Here is an 18,691-nt window from a genome sequence, read left to right as displayed (position 1 = left end):
CGGAGGCTCAACTATCCGTTCCTGGACCCGCCCATTCGCTGCTACTGCTTCGCCTCGGTCAGGTGTTCGTTGTGCAGCGACGTAAACTTTGCGTTTGGAAAACTGAGGATTTTGCGTCCAGACAAACTCTGCAGAGACCATGCTCAGACGGATACTTCAAATGGTAAGTGTGTGGGCCATCAGAGTTCCCCGTGTCGCTTTTGGTTGGTTGAACTGAGGCATTTTCTTGGGAGACACAAGGCCTATCCTTGTCTATTTTCATGGTGGGAACGTACGTTTTAAAACATGGTGTGTCGCTGCTGGGCGGGGCATTTTATTATTCACCTACTGATGGGAGACTCCCGCCTCACCGTTAGCTTGCTGTGAATATATCAAGCGCTCATTCTCCAGCTATGTAGCTTGTTGCTACCGTTAATATCCAGCGTTTAACAAGCTAACACGTAGTAGTTACTTGTGTATATAATAAAGCTGTAAAGTAATTAACCGGCGTGCCCATCTGTTAGCAGTCGAGTAATGAATAGCCAAGATAAATAAATATTTTTTCTGGTTTCTGCTAGCCAACGTTAGCTAGCTCTGTTGTAGAGGTGGGTTATTTAATATGCTAACGCAGACGTTAGCTACAGATTGACTCTGGAGATCCCCTGTCTTCCTGACCCTGAGGAGAAACATGCGGTTATTTTAGTAATATTAATGTGACTTGACTGTTTGGATAAATTATCGGCTTGTCACAAATTTACAAGTGGGAGTAATCGAGGTTTGCTACTTAGCTAGCTAGCGTCCACTCAGGACTACATTTTCCACATTGCATTGCTAACTGCGCTGGGTAATGAAGAAAGAACGTCTTTAAACAGTTATTTTAGGTCAGGGATTGTGATTGATGAGGTTTAAGAAGTGAAGATAAATAGTATTTTAAAACTACTTTTTGATCAGTTATTGTACATAAACGTAAACTGGAGCTCTCCAGATTAATTATTGACAGAGTGCAGCTATCACTATTGCAAAACAATCTGAGTTAGCTAATTTGTCTAATGCACGTGTGTCCTCCATTTTAAATAAATGTTTTGGAACCACTGATTTGGTGTATAAATGTAGTCTGTAACAGCTGAGTCATTTTGTATGCACTAGCTCCTCAATCCATAGATCACGAATAAAAGACAGTGATTATAGCACTTTACTTAAAGTACAAAACACACCAGCATGTAATGTTAATGAAAGGGGTTTCAATATGTTTTATATTCTAGGCTGAATGGTAGACACAATTGTTCAGTTTTAAGGCAGTATAATTTAAGTGCTCAAAGTCCACCTCCCACCACACATATCACACACGTATACGCACACATTTAGACCATGCTCATTCAAGCAGACTGTCACCGTCCCAACCAGCCCCTTTTTGTGAATGAATGAGCTACCAGTGGGACGTCTTCTGTTTGTGCTTCAGGCTAAAAGGCTGAACTAAATTCTGGTGACCATGCCCCAAACTACCACTTAGTTTTCTATAGTGTCAGTCTAACAACATTTTTCTTGCATAGATCTAAATTATTATATTTGTTTTATTTAATGTAATCTAACCAGGTGCTCAGTTACATAACCATGTCTCCTTTAGAGAGTTGTAATAAAGTCAAAGGTACCCAGGGAATTACAGCATATTACGTCACATAATGTTTAATAATCACAAAGTTAAACTGGAACAAAGAACACCCTTGATTCAAGGCACAGTCATATGGAAGGTTGAACATTTTGTTAACCTGTTCCTTTGCTAAAACTATATCATGAAAACAAAGAAACTTTCCAAACACAGACACTCAAGAATTTTCTTTTAAAAAGTACAGAGGAGAGAAATAAGATTTAGGATGTAAAAGCATGTTCAAGGTAGTGAATATAAAACAAACAAACAAGGTTCTTTGCTCAAAGACATTAACATTGAGGATTTTTATTAAATAGGTGCAAGCTGCACCATTTGTACCATAGAGGTAAAATGGTGCAGCATCAGGCTGTTGGGATGTTTTTTTGCTGGAAGCCCTGAAAGGTTTGTGAAGGCACTGGGATAAACTCAGGAAATTACAGAGTATTCTCACAGCTCCAAGTGAACTGCGACATGGGAGAAGATTAATTGTTAACAAGGCAACAATCAAAAATACAAGGCCACAACTACAAAAAATGGCTTAATATCAAAAATGCTAATATTGTGGAGTGGTCAAGTCAGAGCCTGTGGTCAGATTACCTCAATCCAGGTAAGAATTTGTGGCTGGCTCTGATTTATTTATTTATTAGAGAAAACTGAAAGGATGTGATTTGTAAAGAAGAAATGGATGTTCTTTAACTGCTTCTCTCAAGCAATTATTTACCAAAACTATAATTTTTAAATTTTTTTTTCCCCTTTTCAGACTCCTGGTAAAGGAGGTTCACAGAACGCAGAGTCAGAGCAGCCCAGCACAGACCTCAACAATGATCAGACATCTGAGGTAACATGGATGGTTTTGTTTTGTTTTAGTTTTTTAAACTGGCAACTTATATGTTTTCTAGCCTGGAAGCAGGGCTGTAGAAATAAGGCTTGTTGAAAAGTTATTGTTGCATGGTGATGACTCTGATGGTGTATTTCTGCATTCAGGGCTTCATCTGTCCTCAATGCATGAAGTCTCACAACTCGGCAGAGGAACTGTTCAAGCACTATGAGCTGTTCCATGATACTGGTGACATCCCTGCTCACATGGCCCCCACTCGGTGAGACTGATATTAATATCATGTAAATTATGTCGAAGAAAAGTCTGACCTCACCTTGCACTTGACATAATTCCTCTTTGCATATTTTTGTAAATACGCCGTCTTCTTTTTTTTTTTTTTTTTTTAGTGAAGACCTTACAATGTTGCGGCAGGAAGTTCAGGACCTGCATGCTTCTCTCAAGGTATGGTTGATCTTCTGAACTGTCACTGTTACAGATGCAACGCAGTAAATGATCAGTTGATACATAGACTTGATGTCGTGTGTTTCAAATCATTAGGAGGAAAGATGGTTTTCTGGAGAGCTAAAGAAGGAGTTGGATAAAGTCCAAGGACAACTGAAGCAAGTAATTCCTTTAAGATATTTAACATGTCATAATGGCTTCCCTAAAAATAAAACTGATGGTGGTTCTTACTGTTAGTGTTATTATCTCTCCTGCTTTTCACAGAATGATGGCCAGGTGGGATCAGAGGATTCAGGTGGGTAACATTATATTTTAATCATAAAGATATAAAATGTCAGTGACTAATACAATGACCTTTTCTGTTCTTTTTTCCCCTCAGTTCTTGAAAGGAAGTTGAATGAAGCAGAGACAGAGAAGTTCAACATTAAGCAGATGAAAGACCTGTTTGAGCAGAAGGCTGCACAGCTGGCCACTGAGATAGTAGGTTAGTATGGGGCCAGGAAACAGGGAGGCTTGTGTCTGTGGGTATACACCATTTAACAAAGCTGAAATGCTTGTTTTTCTAGACTAGTGTTAAGCTCAATCCACCCCTTGTGTTTATCCAGTTGCTCATTCTTCAACATTTTGTTTTATAGTCTTGGTTCTCCTTGGTTAATTTGAAGACCTGAGCAAATGAGGTTGACTTTGTTTTTGAATCATTGAATCCGACAGACTTAAAGTCCCGCTATGATGAGGAGAAGAGCCTAAGAGAGGCCGCGGAGCAGAGGCTGGCCAGGTTGACCGAACAGCTGCAGGAAGAGAAGCAGGAGAATGAAAAGCTCCAAGCAGAACTGGTACAACAACACACACTCAAGTTTCTGGTTATATTCTCTTCTTACTAGGCTTGAAAGACAGATTCTATTATTATACACCTTCCATGAATGATGTGCTTTGGAGTTTTCAATCAACACCATAAGGACAGTTTAGTTCTGAGCTGTGTGGAGGCAGAATTGACCCAACTCCTGTCTAGACAATCCCCTCATTGTTGTTATGGAACAATAATGAAACAGCCTTGTCCAAAGAATTTATGTAAAAAGAGCTAAAGCACACTTAAAGGTAGAGTTGTGTGGTTGCCTTTAAGTACATAGCTACTTCCACTGACGTGTTTTTTGGTCAGAATGTACTTAACTGTTCAGTAGTTTAGTAAGGCTTCATGCACTTCTAAGGTTAGTGCTGAAACTGTAAGAAGAGGCCATACCCGAGCAGCTCAGATTTATCTATGGACCTGTAATTTTTGATTGATCTTAAAACTAAAATCTATTTTGCCTGATTATCTGCAACCTGGTCATTCAGTTCATGGTTTTAACACAGTGCCTCCACTGTGCCCCCTAGCTGCAGCTACCGGCAGTGGAGAATGTGGAGGTCCTGCAGAAGGAGCTGGTGCAGGTGCAGACGATGATGGACCGTATGACACGTGAGAGGGAGGAGGAGTCCGAACGCCTCAGAAACCACTATGAGCAGCTACAGGCTAATTACACTACCTCAGAGGTCAGGAGCGTAAAACACTTCATGGCCTGCCTTTGTCTTGCCCGAAATTTCATTCAATTTCATAAATATGCATATTGATTCCCACACTATACAAAATCATATTTCTCTTTCCCTCCCCTTCTTTTGTTGTTTCCTACATAATGTTTGCCTCTCCAACACTTACTCTTTCTTCAAGATTCATAAACTGTAGGTAAAATGTCATTTCAAGTTAGTTGCAAATGTAGTCTCTTTTGAGTTTCATTTAAGTTTGAAAAGGTTTTCAGAAATTATTTTAACAATGTTTTAACATTTTTTGTTTTTGCATGACCTCAACCTGGTTCCTATTCTTCATAGATGATAATTGAGTTGTCCAGATGATAATGTTCATTGTTTGACATGCTTTTTTATGCTGTTTTAAAATAGACATGGATCTGTTGTCAAACCAACAAGAGAGACCAAACCTGCAAAAGTTCAGGATTATTTACAGTTTGTTGGATCAGGATCAAGACACTTTTAAATTCATGTTCAGATACAAATTGTCTTGGAAACGTGAAGGAAGAATCATGATTTTAGAGATGCAAAGGTTACTGAGAACTGTTGATGTAATCGTCACAGTGTTTTGTTTTTTTGCCTACATGATAAAACAAAACAAAATCCCCTCACAGAAATAACCTATTGAGGTTTCCAGTTATTATAAGGATAAACTCAATTAAAAGACTTTGACTGTAGAATGTATAGCTACATTGGAAAGGTGATGAAGCACAAAGCTGGGGGTAGTAACAGAAAATCTCAGAAATGCATTCAGTGAGAGTTACGTACATGGATCTATCGTCCCAGGGCATGCTGGGAGGATTCCTTATGGCTTTACATCAATATCAAAACTAGGGGGCACAAAAACACAGGGTGAAAAATATGGTACACCTGCTTGTTTTAACAGTTTGCGATCGCAAATGAGAAGCTTGAGCACTGATGGATCTTTCTGTCAGTAAATGCTGTTGGTTGTTTTTTTTGATTTACTGGACAATGAACGATTGAAAACATCTCCAAAAGTCCAAGATGGCAGACAAGGACAAATGAGTGTAGGTTTAATACACTTAGTGTTTTATCTATATTATGGTAACGTTAATTATTTATCAGTCAAACAATATTTCTTCTAAAAGTAAATTTGACTAGTAAATAATTAACGTTACCATAAGATAAAGCACAGTATTGATACACTCAAATGGTCCCCTCTTCTTCTTTGGTGTTCAATGGTAGATGGCATCCTCAGGTTGCATTCATGTTGCTGCTGACTAATGTCTGTGCTTTATTGGAGATGAGCATTAGTGTAATTTGTAAAGAAAGGGCGAGGATAGAGTGTGTTTGATTATCTGAGGACGGTGTCATAGCATTGTAACGAGATGTTACTGTTGATTGGTATTGTGAATAATTGAGTCAAGTTAGTGAGTGGACTGTTACAATGGTAAGTCAGGTTTCCCTAATGTCCGTAAACATGCTATGGGGATGTTGTGTTTTGGTTTGGCCTGTAGGAGAGATGTCCTGATAGCACCTGTAATGTTGATTATTTATTAATCAGACAGTGTTTCTTCTAAAAGTGTGTATGATATGACGATTCTTTAAACTAATGATGGTGTTATCGCTCCCTCGGGCATTTGATTAGCCAAAACAACAGTGCTAGCTAATGTTAGCTCAGTGTTATTTAACTGGAGAAGGAGATGGAGCGCCTTTTGCATTTAGCTGTGACGGTTAAGGTGCAAATGATCTGACTGATATCATGTTTATTCTGTTTTTTTTTTTTTGTAACGTACCTTTTCTGATTTATGATCACGCTCAACTGCTCAGTTTTATTACCCACTGTGGGATTGTTATATTTTTATGTCCATATTATAATTTGTCTGATACGGACATGTCAACTGCTTATCCAGTTTAGCTAATCAAATGTGACATCATTATCTAATGTCTACACCCGAGGTGATGATAACATTATCATTAGGTTATAGAATCGACATATCATACACTGTTTTAGAAGAAACACTGTTTGACTGATAAATAATTCACGTTACCATAATATAGATAAAGCACAGAGCGTATTAAACCTACACTCATTTGTCCTGCCATCTTGGACTTCTGGAGAAGTTTTTAATCATCCAATGTCCAGTCAATAACAAAAGCAACCAACATCATTTACTGACTGAAACGTCCATTAGCCTGCCCCAAACTGTCAAAACCACCCTTCATGTTTGGTCGAGCATAGAGCAGTCAAAGGAAATCCACTTGGTGAGTGAGGGAAAATTATCAAATGAAGAGTGAAAAACACATTTGAGGAGGGAAAAAAAAAACACAGTTTGAGCGTGACATTATTATAAACATGCACAGCTCTTCTTTCTGTGCACACAAGCTTCACATTTGCGTTCGCAAGCAGGGGCATAGCATGAAATTCCGGGCCCTATGTATAAACCCTCTTGGTGGGCCCCCATGCTCACTTGATCAGTATCTCTTTTCATTCTGGGCTTTTTGAGGCCCCCTCCCTGTAGCTTGCCCTGGGTAAACAGTACCCTTTCCCTCATGAGTCCATCGCCCATGCTCGCTTCCTAGTTTTGATACTGATGTAACTCCATAGTTCTAACACACATACTTCATGTACCTGCAAACATGTGATCCAAACTGAGCTTGTCAGGTAAATGCTGATTATGTTTTCAAGTCTCTACTTTTTCTGCCTTTACATAAAACACAAAATTACTTCATCTAGGATTAACAAATCAACCCTCACACTACTTTCAAGGAGCCAAATTCACCGAAGGACTATTAATAGTATTATTTTAGCTTGCAATCAGCATGGTAGCCTGAATTTCTAGACACATTTGAAGAGTAACACCCTGGTTATTACTAATCTGTGCTGTTGTTTTTTTTTTGTGTCAGTTCTTGGCAGTGCAGCTTCAGTTTCTTCAGACTCTACACTACAGTAGAGGAAATAGTCTTAATGTTATTATATTGCAGATGACCATATCCCAACTAAAAGCAGAGCTGGAGAAGGGTCCACAGGAAGTGGCTGTCTACACCCAACAGATCCACCAGCTGCAGAGCGATCTGAATAATTTGCAGCAGCAAAGCCAGGTAAGAAACGCCATTAAACAGCTACAGTTATTATAACCACGTGATAGTTTTAGGACAGTTTGTTGCAGGCACAACCATGTCTGCCAGGACATTTGTTGCTCTGTGTACCACATAAGATGGTGTAAGGAATACTTTTACTTTACTACTGTTAATAAGCCTCTCCAGCTGACCCTCACATACAGAGCACGCCACCTCAGTTTCCGTAACCCTTCCTTTGTTGCTCGCTATCAGAATGCACTGCCGCCACCCACTACTTTGGCACCCTGGACATGTTTAAAAATCACACACTGCTCTCTAATTGAATCAGCAGGGACATATCCCTGCCATGCCAGCTTTGTCATTTGAGTTGAAATGAAATCACAGGTAACTGCACTGGTGCAAAAGGGTCCCTGCCAGAAATTAAATCCTCCCACATCAGACGTGTCACTGCCCTACAGTGTTAATTTTGACAGCAGATTTTAATTTAGTTTTAGTCATAATCTTTTGACTAAATGCAATTTTAGTTTTAGTCATATTTTAGTCATCTGGTTTGTTTTAGTTTTAGTCGACTAAATATATTGGGTTTGATTTAAATGTAATTTAGTTAAACTATTGTAATATACAAAATATTCTAAATTAAAATTAAATAAAAACAAGTTTCAGTAAATATATGAAATATGGCCTTTCCATAAAAGACCAAAAATTAGATATGCATTGTTTATAACTTGCATATGACATTCTTCATTCTTTAAAGCAAAAGGTCAACTCCAAAATATTTAAAAGTAAAACTGTATTTAGCAGTAATACCACTGCATCAAAGATGAAACTGACCCATATATCTTCTCTTTGTTTTCTCCAGGCTGTTGCCATTTCATTATAGTTTAAGTCAGACACAAACCCAATGTAGGCTATGATGATGTTGTGTACTCAGGTGGATCAGTTACTTTTCAAATGTGTCTTACAGGATTAAGTCTGATTGGATCTTTTCTAAAAACGTCCCTCACTCACATTTTCCTCTCGTTTTCATCAGTTAATGAAAATGTCAGTATATTTTAATTATAGTTTTCGTCATCACCACTTAATTTTTATTTAGTTATTGTCTCGTTTTCGTCAGTGAAAACTTGTCATTGACGAAAATTATAACGAAAATATTTCGTCAATGAAGTGAACACTGCTGCCCTACCTGCCAAGTAGGTTTTTGGGTAAGAGGGAATTACAGAACTGGATCTGTAGTGTGATTGCCCCACCCCACGTTTCTGTTTACCAAAGGAATCTCTGTGACAACTGATACAGTTTCTGACCTCATGAGAATACAGACCAAAGTTATGGGGCAGACAATGAGACAGAGGAATTCAGAACTAAGAAGAAACTAGTGAACAGTCAACACCTTCTGTGAGTATAGAATTAGAGAGGAGAGAAACAGCAGGGGAGAGATGGCAGCCAATACATGAGATGGAGAGTGATAAACCAAAGCAGGGGAAAAAATGTTAACCAGCTGCTGTGGTAGTGAGGTCCAGGTGCCCTGCACCCTCCCTAGTTGGCAGCACGCTCTACTGTTAACAGCATTTGTTCTTTATCACCCTGTAGCCACAGGTTTACTGCCAGAGAGTAGACCAGTGCTTGGTATTCCAGCTCCTCTGTCCTTTCACCTAGAAATGCCAACCCCCACTTCACTCTGATGCCTGACAGACCACTTTTCTTTTCCATAGCTTATATTAGATGAGGTGTGACTGTTTGTTGTCAGCTATCACAGTAATGGTTTTTATTTAGAACAAATAAATGATTCATGTTCCTGTGTGAATTAATTCATGAAAATTCAGGATAATCTTTTCAAATGCTGTTAATCAGTATTTTTTTAATAAACCCTATAACATTAGCAACATCTCTTACCCTTTTACCCTTTTAAACCGACAGGAGCACCCACAATCTCATTTGGATATCTGTCGTTTAAATGCCTGTAGAATTGCATCCAAATAAGAGCAAAAAGAATTAAAAATGTAAAAATGTGCATACATCAAAATCACTATAAGGCGGCACCGCAGTTTTGCTATAGATCTGATCTGCCGGTTACAGCACTCCCTATGTTCCATATTCGACATCACATTATGAGCATGAATGTAAAAATGTAAATATATGCTCAGGTGGACCTGTCCTATGGTAGGTCATAAAGGGTTAATTCCTAAACCTCTGTGCAGCCAGTGCTCATCAGACACATGTTCTCTTTTCTCACAGAGCCTTACTGAAAAGCTGGCACACAAGGAGAAGGATTCTCAGGAACTCGAGCAGTGTCTGGGTGCTGAGAAAGCTGCCAAAAAGGGAGTCCAGGAGATCCTAAGGGAGCGGGAGCTGGAGGTCCAAGAACTCCAGGCTCGGGCCACAGGTGCTGAGGCTGCTCTGCAGAAAACTCAGTCAGAGGTTGGGGAGAGGACTGAGGAGGTGGCAAAGCTGAAGAGTGAGATTGTGGAGCTAGAAGGGAAGCATGCAAAGCTCAAGTTTGAAAGGATACAGCTGGAACAGCAGAGGGAAGAAAAAGAGAGCCAAGGTGCTCAGCAGCAGACTGAGATCAGTCAGGTGAGTATGATCACACAGGACACAGAGACCACTGGTGAATATGATTCACATCATTTTTATACTTATCGTGCCACTTAGTAACTTGAACCTTTTGGATGGTTGATGGATTCACTATATTTCCCCTGTCAGTTCATAACCTCTTTTATATGCTTTTAACATAATTAGGGATATATTGCTAAATCTATTGGTGAAAAAATGTTTGTTCAGGATTAAATGGTAGTGACTTCACCAAAAAGGAAATCACTAATTATTGATGCACAAATATATGTAATGTTAAAGCACAATGTTAGAGAATTTCAGATCTAGTTCAAGTATCTACTGTATTTCTTGCCATTTGTCATCTGTTGGTTTCCATCTTAGTCATCACTCCTTTCTCGACCCTTTTCCTAGCTTCATGCCAAACTGCTGGAGGCAGAGAGGCAGCTGGGCGAGGCACAAGGGCGTCTGAAAGAACAGAGGCAGCTCTCTGGGGAGAAACTGAAAGACCGTGAGCAGCAGGCAGCCGACCTGCAGCTCAGACTCTCCCGTGCAGAAGAACAGGTACACACCAGCTGTACCTTCAGTGAATGCTGCATGAAGCCACATGCATGTGATTGACCAGACAGAATATCTGTATATTTATAAGATTCAATATGCTTTATGAAGTGCATGTGCTCATGTGTTTATCAGTTATGCTAAAACTGAAAAGCACAAGGGAATCAATGATCTGTGCAGATGTAGTTTATCAAGCGAGATGAGACTTATGAAGCTTTTTAAGAATAATAATGTAGAAATATATACAAAATGTTATTATTGTTAAAAAAAACAAACAAGCAGAATAAGAAATAAAACAAAATGAAAGTGCTTCTGGTGATTTGCATTTTCAGTTGAAGGAGAATACCAGTAAGAACACAGACCTGCAGCACCAACTGGAGAAAGCCAAGCAGCAGCACCAGGAGCTGCAAGCAGTGCAGCAAAACACCAATGGCAAACTGTGTGAGGCTCAGGTACTGCTCTGAGTTTGGATTATTATTTAAAGCTCCTGTGTGTACAGGCTTTAGAAGATTATAACACATTTTACATTTTCTGATAGTAAAATCAGTACATCTTAATAAACCCCCCACAACATAAAACAGCAACAGAAATAAATAAAAGCAAAATGCCAGATACAAATGTTCTTCTGTGTTGGGTTGTCTTTGTGCTGTAGAATGACCTGGAGCAGGTGCTGCGTCAGATTGGGGATAAGGACCAGAAGATCCAGAACCTGGAGGCGCTGCTGCAGAAGAGTAAAGACATTGTGAGCCAGTTGGAAGCTGAGAGAGAAGATTTATGTGCCAAGATCCAAGCTGGGGAGGGAGAGACTGCTGTCCTTAACCAGCTAAAAGAGAAAAACCATGCACTACAAGAACAGGTAGATGAACACACACACACTAAAACTACTACTACAGTTATTAACTAACTCCACATAGAAAGGCCACATGTAGATCACATTAATGACAGGGAATAACTGGTCACCCTTAAGACCATAATCTTTTCTGTATTTGGTGATAAAAAGGTGACACAGTTGACAGACAAGCTAAAGAACCAATCAGAGAGCAACAGGCAAGCCCAGGATAACCTACACGAGCAGGTCCAGGAGCAGAAGACCCTCCTGCGTTCAGCCCAGGACCGAGCTCACACACTAGACACCTCGGTCAATGAACTCTCTACCCAGCTCGCAGACAGCAAGGAGAAAGCAACACAGCTGGATGCTCAGGTAAGTATGTCTGTGTTATACATGTTTAATAGCACATAATGGTATAATTGTTCATATTTATAGGACTGTAAAATGCTGTCCTGCAGATGTTGGCATTTGATAGTTAGAATAACAGATGTTTTGTTTCTCTTCAGCTGAAGGCAAAGACAGAACTGTTGCTGTCAGCAGAGGCAGCCAAGGCTGCTCAGAAGGCCAACCTGGAGAACAGCTTAGAGACTGCTCAGCATGCACTACAGGACAAACAGCAGGTTAACTTTGTTTTTAGACCACTGATACTAAAATGTCTCTAAATACACTAGTGCTCCTTGTAGTATACCACTTTTATTCCCTGTGTAGCAAATAACTCTTTGACTTTTCTATGCTTTTTCACTTCTTTTTTTTTATCACTTCTATTCTGCCTCCTCCCTTGTCTTATGTAGGAACTTAACAAAGTTCAGAAGAAGGTGGAGGAGCAGAACCAAAGGCTAAAGGAGAGACAGGAGCAGTGCACACAGCTGGAAACCAGTCTGAAGGATTGCAAAGACAAACTGCTGGCCTCAGAACAGCATGTAGAGCAGCTTGGGGGACACAGTAAGGTTTGTGTTAAGTCTTTATTTGCCTGATATTGGGTAGAGGATAATTTTTACATTTTTCCTACTTGCAATGCCTCAGTGTACTTAAATTGTTCCTTATAAATGATTCTGATGTTTTAATCTGACAGAAACTAGAGTCACAAGTTGGGGAGTTGCAGGCTGCACGGGATCAAGTGCAGCAGGAAGTGCAGAAGCTGCAGAAGGAGGGCTCAGAATTTAAGCGGAAAACTAAGGAGCTGCAGTGTTTGCTGGAGACCGAGAAAGCAGGGTGAGATTGTGCATACCAGTGCATTAGTTAAGATAAAATAAATGATTACGATTTTCAGGTGTTTTTTTTTTGTTTGTTTATTTATTTTTTGTTTTATTTTGTTTGTTTGTTCTACTACAATGTAATAAATGACTTGTTGTTTTATTGTTAAGGGCTGCAGCTCTACAAGAGGAATTAAAGAAAAAGGCAGCTGCTTTGAGTGATATCCAACAGCAGCTGGAGCACTGTGAGCAGGATAAAGCTGTTCTGAAGGGGAACCTGGACAAGGCGACTCAGGAGGGAAAGACTCAGTATGCCGAGCTGGACAGGAAAGTTCAGAGTCTGGCAGCAGACCTGGAAAAGACCCAACTGGAGAAAGAGGCTCAAAGAAAGAAGCTCGTCTCTACACAGGACAGTCTAGGAAATGCTAATAAGGCACTGAAGGAGAGTCAGAGTCAACTGGATATCGAAAGGAAGAAACATAAATCAGCCATGGAGGAGCAGGTAGGTTCAGTAGACTGTAGACACAGCCCAGAAAAATTTAGCATTATTTGTCCTGTCTTCAACTTTGAAAAATTAGTCCTGTAACACAAGTAAGAACTACAAACTACAACATCATCAGTTCATCGCTCAAACAAATCTGATTAATTGCCAGGAAAAATCCAACGAAAAGGCCAGACAGGAGCTTCTTAAGAATAATGAGTCCATCACCAAGTCAATGAAAAAAACTACAGAGGAGTTGGAGCAAATAAGAGAGGTAAGCGTATAGAAAACAAATGGAAGACCAAGCAGTATCAGTCCAAATTATTTTGAACAACTTAAAACTAACCTGTGTCTACAAATGTCAGGCAGAGAAAAAACTAAAAGTGCATCTGACGTCATTGGAGCAGCAGCACTCAAAGACTCTGGAGACACTGAAGGAAAAGCAGAATGAGTTGGAGAAGCTGCAGGGACAACTAAAGATGACCCAGGGGTCCTTTGAAGAGGAGATGAAAAAACTGAACGGTCAAATAAAAGAGTTACAAGGTGTCATTCTGAAGAAGGTAAGCATTTTCAATGACAGACGTGTATTTTCTTACACCATAGAAATGTACTGTGGTTATACTTCTAGAGGACTGATATTGGCTGTATTTGCACAGGTTTGAGTAATGATAATTACCTTGAGGCCTCACATGTATATATGTGTATTATGAATGTGTATATTTGTCCCGTATCTCCAGGTAGAGGAGGAGAATAAGCTGAGGGCCCAGGTTTCAGGACTGGGTCAGGAGCTGACCTCTGAAAAGAGCTGGAGAGCTGAGCTGCAGAAGGCTTTGGAGCAAAGTCAGGAAAGCTTCAGTAACCTTCAGTCTGACTTCTACGGCAAAGAGTCGGAGGTTTCTGCTCTACGTCAAGACCTCAAGGTACATTAATGCAGGGCTGGTTGGAAGCGGCAGAGGCTGATAATGGCTTGATTCTGAAACAGAGGTTGCATTAATACAGACTTCAGTTTGAGCTTATACTTAGCCAGGAAGTACAGAGATGACTGTTGGTGATTCTGACTTTAAAAAAATGAACACAAGTTATCTGAGGAGTTTCTGCAACATCACTTCTGGTTTTAATGATTATCTCCGGACCCTTCTGTAGGTAGTAGGTGATTTTTGACCTATGTCTGGTTCTAGGCATCAGAGGAGAAGCTGACCTTGGGCCTGGAGGAGCTGGCTGCTAACCGAACTCATCAGACAGGGTTGGAGGCTCAGATTCAAGAACTGAAGACGAGCAGAAGCTCAATGGAGCAGGAGCTTTCCAAACGGGACCAGAATATCCAACAGCAGGAACAGACACTGAAGGAGCTAGAGAAGCAACAGGTCAGACATATAGATTTACACACTTACACTACATCACTTGTTGTGATTAAGATTATTGATTCTAAATTGAACCTTCTTGCTCAGGGTCAGGTTAAGGAGGAACAAGAGAAAGAGAAGAGAAAAGTGGAGGACTTGAACAGAGCCAAGAGTGTCCTGGAAAAGAGTAACAGCAAATTAACATCTGAAATGAAGGCACTAACAGAGAAGAGTGAGAAGGTTAGTTATAACATCTCTCTTGGTTTGAAGAGAGAGGCTTAAATTCAAACAACTCAGAAAGTTTGCGCTGATGTAGATGATGACTGATTATTCTTATTATAGACCCAACAAGCCTTTTCAACAGCTTGTCTAGTTTCTTTCTGTCGGCAGCTTGATAACTGCACCGATGCATTAAAAATTTCTGATGCCACCGAGTCATAAAAAAGTTTGCGTGTACTGCACCAAAGGAGATACCACTTCTTTCCTCATACTATCAAAAGTATCTCCTACCTCACTGTGCTTGAGGTTACATACAGTGTCTGCTGCTTCTCAGGAGCTGGGCGAGCTGCGGGAAGCCAAACAGCTGTTGATCCAGCAGAAACTGGAGCTGCAGAGTCAGGTGGAGGCGGTGCGGGGTGACCTCGAGCAGGAGCAGAAAGACCACCAGGCCACCAGGGACAGCAGGAGCCAGAGAGAGGAGCAGCTACTCACACAAATCAAGGATGTCAAGGATCAGTTGGTAGGCTCACTTTACTAAGTTTAATTTCAATGAATGAAGTGTCATTCACTTTCCTTTTTGTGAATGATCAGTGTTTTTTTTTTTTTTTTTTTCAATAGGGCGCAGAGAAGAGAGCCAGAGAGGAGCAGGTGAAGCGTGGAGAGGAGGCAGAAGCGAAGCTGGGTGTGCAGGTGACGGCTCTGAATGAGAATGTGGCCACGCTGAAGCGAGAATGGCAGGGCAGCCAGAGGAGAGTCAGTGAACTGGAGAAGCAGACAGACGAGCTGAGAGGAGAGATTGCGGTGCTGGAGGCCACTGTCCAGAACAACCAGGATGAGAGACGGGCTCTTTTGGAAAGGTGCGTGGATATAACTTCCTGACTAACACACCACCTTGCACGTAATGACTTTTTGTTCTAAAGTGTATTGTAAGCCTTCAAAGGGTTTTGAATGTGCTTCACTGGATTTAAGGCTTAGTGGTGTATGGTAGGCATCAAGATGATGTTAAAGAGGAAACTGACAGGATTTTCTTAATGTTTTATGATTTGGAAGAACAATTTATCTAACACATAAAACAAGCACAAAAACAATTCTGCTATTATTAAAGCCATTGTTATTATAAGACTGACTACATTACAACATTGTCACCCTGAGCTCCTGAGCTTTGCTTCAGGGAAGTTTTACCCACTTCTCTAATACAACTTGAATTCATTCATTTACAGTCTTAATTTTTCAACAACTTCATTTCCGTGTGCATAACAGATGATAATTAAATATTAAACTCATTAGCCCTGTCAAGTGTGTTGCATGTATCACCACACCAAAGGAAAATGTAAGATCACTAACTGCTAGGAACATGTAAGATGTGAGGAGCATAATAGAATAGATAGACCACAGAATAATAGGCTGCATAATAGAACAGACAGAATATGAATCAGCAGGCTCAGGTCTGAACATGTCCAGTATTTATTTCAGTGGAAAAATCTATCGTTAGAACAACTACAGGGCAGTTCTGCTGCATTGAACAAAGTTCTTGTACATAAAGTACATAAAAACATCTAATTTCCAAGCCTGAAGAGTAGATAGCTGTTGACAAATCTCATTTTCATGGAGTCTCCACCCTCAGCTGTCATTAGGGTGCAAGCTGAGTGAATGTATTTAGTTTATTTTTTATTTCTCTGTTGCATTAACTTAGCATTGTTTTCATAAAGATTATTTAAATTTGATATCCAGCAAATGTGTAAACTCTGAAATAAGGCAGATGCAGCAGTGACAGCACAGAGCTGTGGTGAAGAAAAATCACCCAGAGGACAGAACCATTATTCCTCCAAGAACTGTGCCTTGAAAGTATTAAGAATCCAATTATGCAGCCAGCCAAGTCGAAGTGGAAGGAAATTCTCCTGAGCCCCTAATTAACATGAACACACGAATGTAATCTGCGGCTGTGTTTCAGGTGTGTGAAGGGTGAGGGTGAAATAGAAAAGCTGCAGGCTAAAGTGGTGGAACTGAGGAGGAAGCTGGACGACACGACAGCAGCCATGCAGGAGCTGGGCAGAGAAAACCAGTCGCTCCAGGTTTGTCTCAAAACTTTAGCCTTAGTGGAATTGTACAGTAAAAAATAAAATGATTGATAGAAACACTATAGTACAGATATGTCTTGCAGTGATTGTCAGCAGTTGGTGTTGGGATGTGACTCCTGCTGTTTGTGCTTTTAGATCAAGCAGTGTCAGACGCTGACCAGGAAGTGGGCAGAGGATCACGAGGTGCAGAACTGCATGGCCTGTGGCAAAGGCTTTACTGTCACTGTCAGGAAGGTAGAGAAGTTTTCTGGAATGTTTTTCTCAAAGGTAACACGTTGTGACATCTGCCTTATCTTAAGTATGTTATTAAGTGTCTGCTTTGTATCTCTGTCCTCTGGGCATATCCAGCATCACTGCAGACACTGTGGAAACATTTTCTGCGCCGAGTGTTCATCGAGGAATGCGCTCACGCCGTCCTCTAAGAAACCAGTGCGGGTGTGTGAAACGTGCTACGAGGAGCTTCAAGGCTGATTTCCCTCTTGTCCTCCTCAGCCACTTCCCTCCCTCTCCCACTCCAGCAGGCAGAACAAGGCGTGTCTTTGTCGTATTCAATGTGCACTATAAAGGACAGGCCCAGTGCAAAGACTCCCACCTGCATTGACTTCTGGCTCTGGTATTGAAGGAAATAAGCAGAGACCACCAGAGTCATGTGACAGGATGATGTGGGATTGTCTATATCTGTTTTTGTGCCTTTGCTACTCCTGTTGTGCGCTAGCGAGCGGACACAGCGAGAACTAAACACCACGCATCTCTTTAAGTTCATATTCACATCTCCATCATTGTTTGCCATCATTAGCAGTTGCAAGTTGGCTGCTTTTGTCTGTTGTGAACTGTCTGGCTTCTGTCGCCATGACGTTTAAGGTCAGACTGACACTGCAAGACTGACTGGAAAAGTAAATATTGTAAAAGTGATGAATTACCGCTGCCCTACAAAGATAAATGCAGGTAACTATTTAGTTTAAGAAATACTCTGTTGTCCAGCTGCACATAAATCTGACCTGAACCTTTGAAGTCAGATTTTCATAGCAAGAATGTTAAAAATTGAAGTAACCAATAAGTATAAAAATATTTTTGCAGGGATTTAGTAATATAGAACAGATTTTAAACCTAAGAATATGTTTTATGTTTTGTGTAAGTGCAACACAGCAAAAGGGAAGTAATTACAGCTTCAGGTTGTAGGAGCAAAAAGCATTTTAATTATAAATCTCCAACTGTATAGAATACTATTCACTAGTCGGCTTATGCTCCAGCGTGTTTCTACACAAATTGTCTAGTCAATTACTACACGTTTCCCTTGTTGGGGCAGTGTGTTAGTGAATTTGTTGAAATTAGTGTGTTCGACCTATTTCATGACCAAAGAATGTCTGCAGAAGGAATACAGGCCAGATGAAAGCTCTGAGCTTGTTTCATATTCAGTATTTTAAAGTGTCTCTTTGAAAGCATTTGAGTTTTAGGTCACAGGGTCTGACCTTCATCTTAAACACAGCATGTATGACGATCTGAGAGGATTTTTAACGTGGAAACAGTTTTTGCTGTGATGCATTTTTTTCCCATGTGTTAATTTCTACAAATTGTGGTGCTTTCTGCAAACTGGTGATGCAGTCATCGAAGGTGCCTGCACATTTATTTTGAAATGTTTTTTGTCCTGCTTGTCTCCACTCAACAGTACCAACTGTTACTGGAGGTGTGTGTGTGTGTGTGTGTGTGTGTGTGTGTGTGTGTGTGTGTGTGTGTGTGTGTGTGTGTGTGTGTGTGTGTGTGTGTGTGTGTGTGTGTGTGTGTGTGTGCGTGCGCGCACGCACGTACACACACACACACACATCTCTGTGGCTGCAACCTCTGTGGCTGTGTGTGGTGTTGCTTTAACAGTGTGTGTTTTAGTGTTTAGGCCTGCTGTGTTTGTCCGCTGAGATGCACTGTATGAATGTTGCTGCTCAGATTCCA

General features: G+C 40.5%; 1 protein-coding gene across 2 annotated transcripts; it reads left to right on the top strand.

Moving 5' to 3' along the window:
- The first annotated feature begins 7 nt into the window (after positions 1-7).
- On the top strand, positions 8-18,425 carry eea1 (early endosome antigen 1). 2 transcript variants are annotated; one of them, XM_026310858.2, is made up of 29 exons: positions 8-163; positions 2,385-2,462; positions 2,609-2,721; positions 2,849-2,903; positions 3,000-3,065; positions 3,168-3,198; positions 3,283-3,387; positions 3,615-3,736; positions 4,275-4,430; positions 7,407-7,523; positions 9,735-10,073; positions 10,464-10,613; positions 10,940-11,059; positions 11,260-11,463; positions 11,608-11,808; positions 11,943-12,056; positions 12,228-12,383; positions 12,509-12,648; positions 12,801-13,131; positions 13,283-13,384; positions 13,476-13,670; positions 13,848-14,030; positions 14,289-14,474; positions 14,559-14,690; positions 15,004-15,189; positions 15,288-15,526; positions 16,621-16,741; positions 16,883-16,981; positions 17,096-18,425. In XM_026310858.2, exons 1-29 carry the CDS (start codon positions 140-142, stop codon positions 17,216-17,218), a joined length of 4,188 nt encoding a protein of 1,395 aa, XP_026166643.1. In that variant the 5' UTR covers positions 8-139; the 3' UTR covers positions 17,219-18,425. The 2 variants fall into 2 exon arrangements, with proteins under 2 accessions (XP_026166643.1, XP_026166644.1); XM_026310859.2 differs by lacking the exons at positions 8-163; positions 2,385-2,462; positions 2,609-2,721; positions 2,849-2,903 and having other exon boundaries at positions 3,019-3,061; positions 17,096-18,423.
- Positions 18,426-18,691: the final 266 nt, after the last annotated feature.

This window comes from Mastacembelus armatus, chromosome 6 (genome assembly GCF_900324485.2).
Source record: "Mastacembelus armatus chromosome 6, fMasArm1.2, whole genome shotgun sequence".
NCBI lineage: Eukaryota > Metazoa > Chordata > Actinopteri > Synbranchiformes > Mastacembelidae > Mastacembelus > Mastacembelus armatus.
Note: the sequence above shows the minus strand (reverse complement) of the source record. Positions and strands in the feature narration are given on the sequence as shown.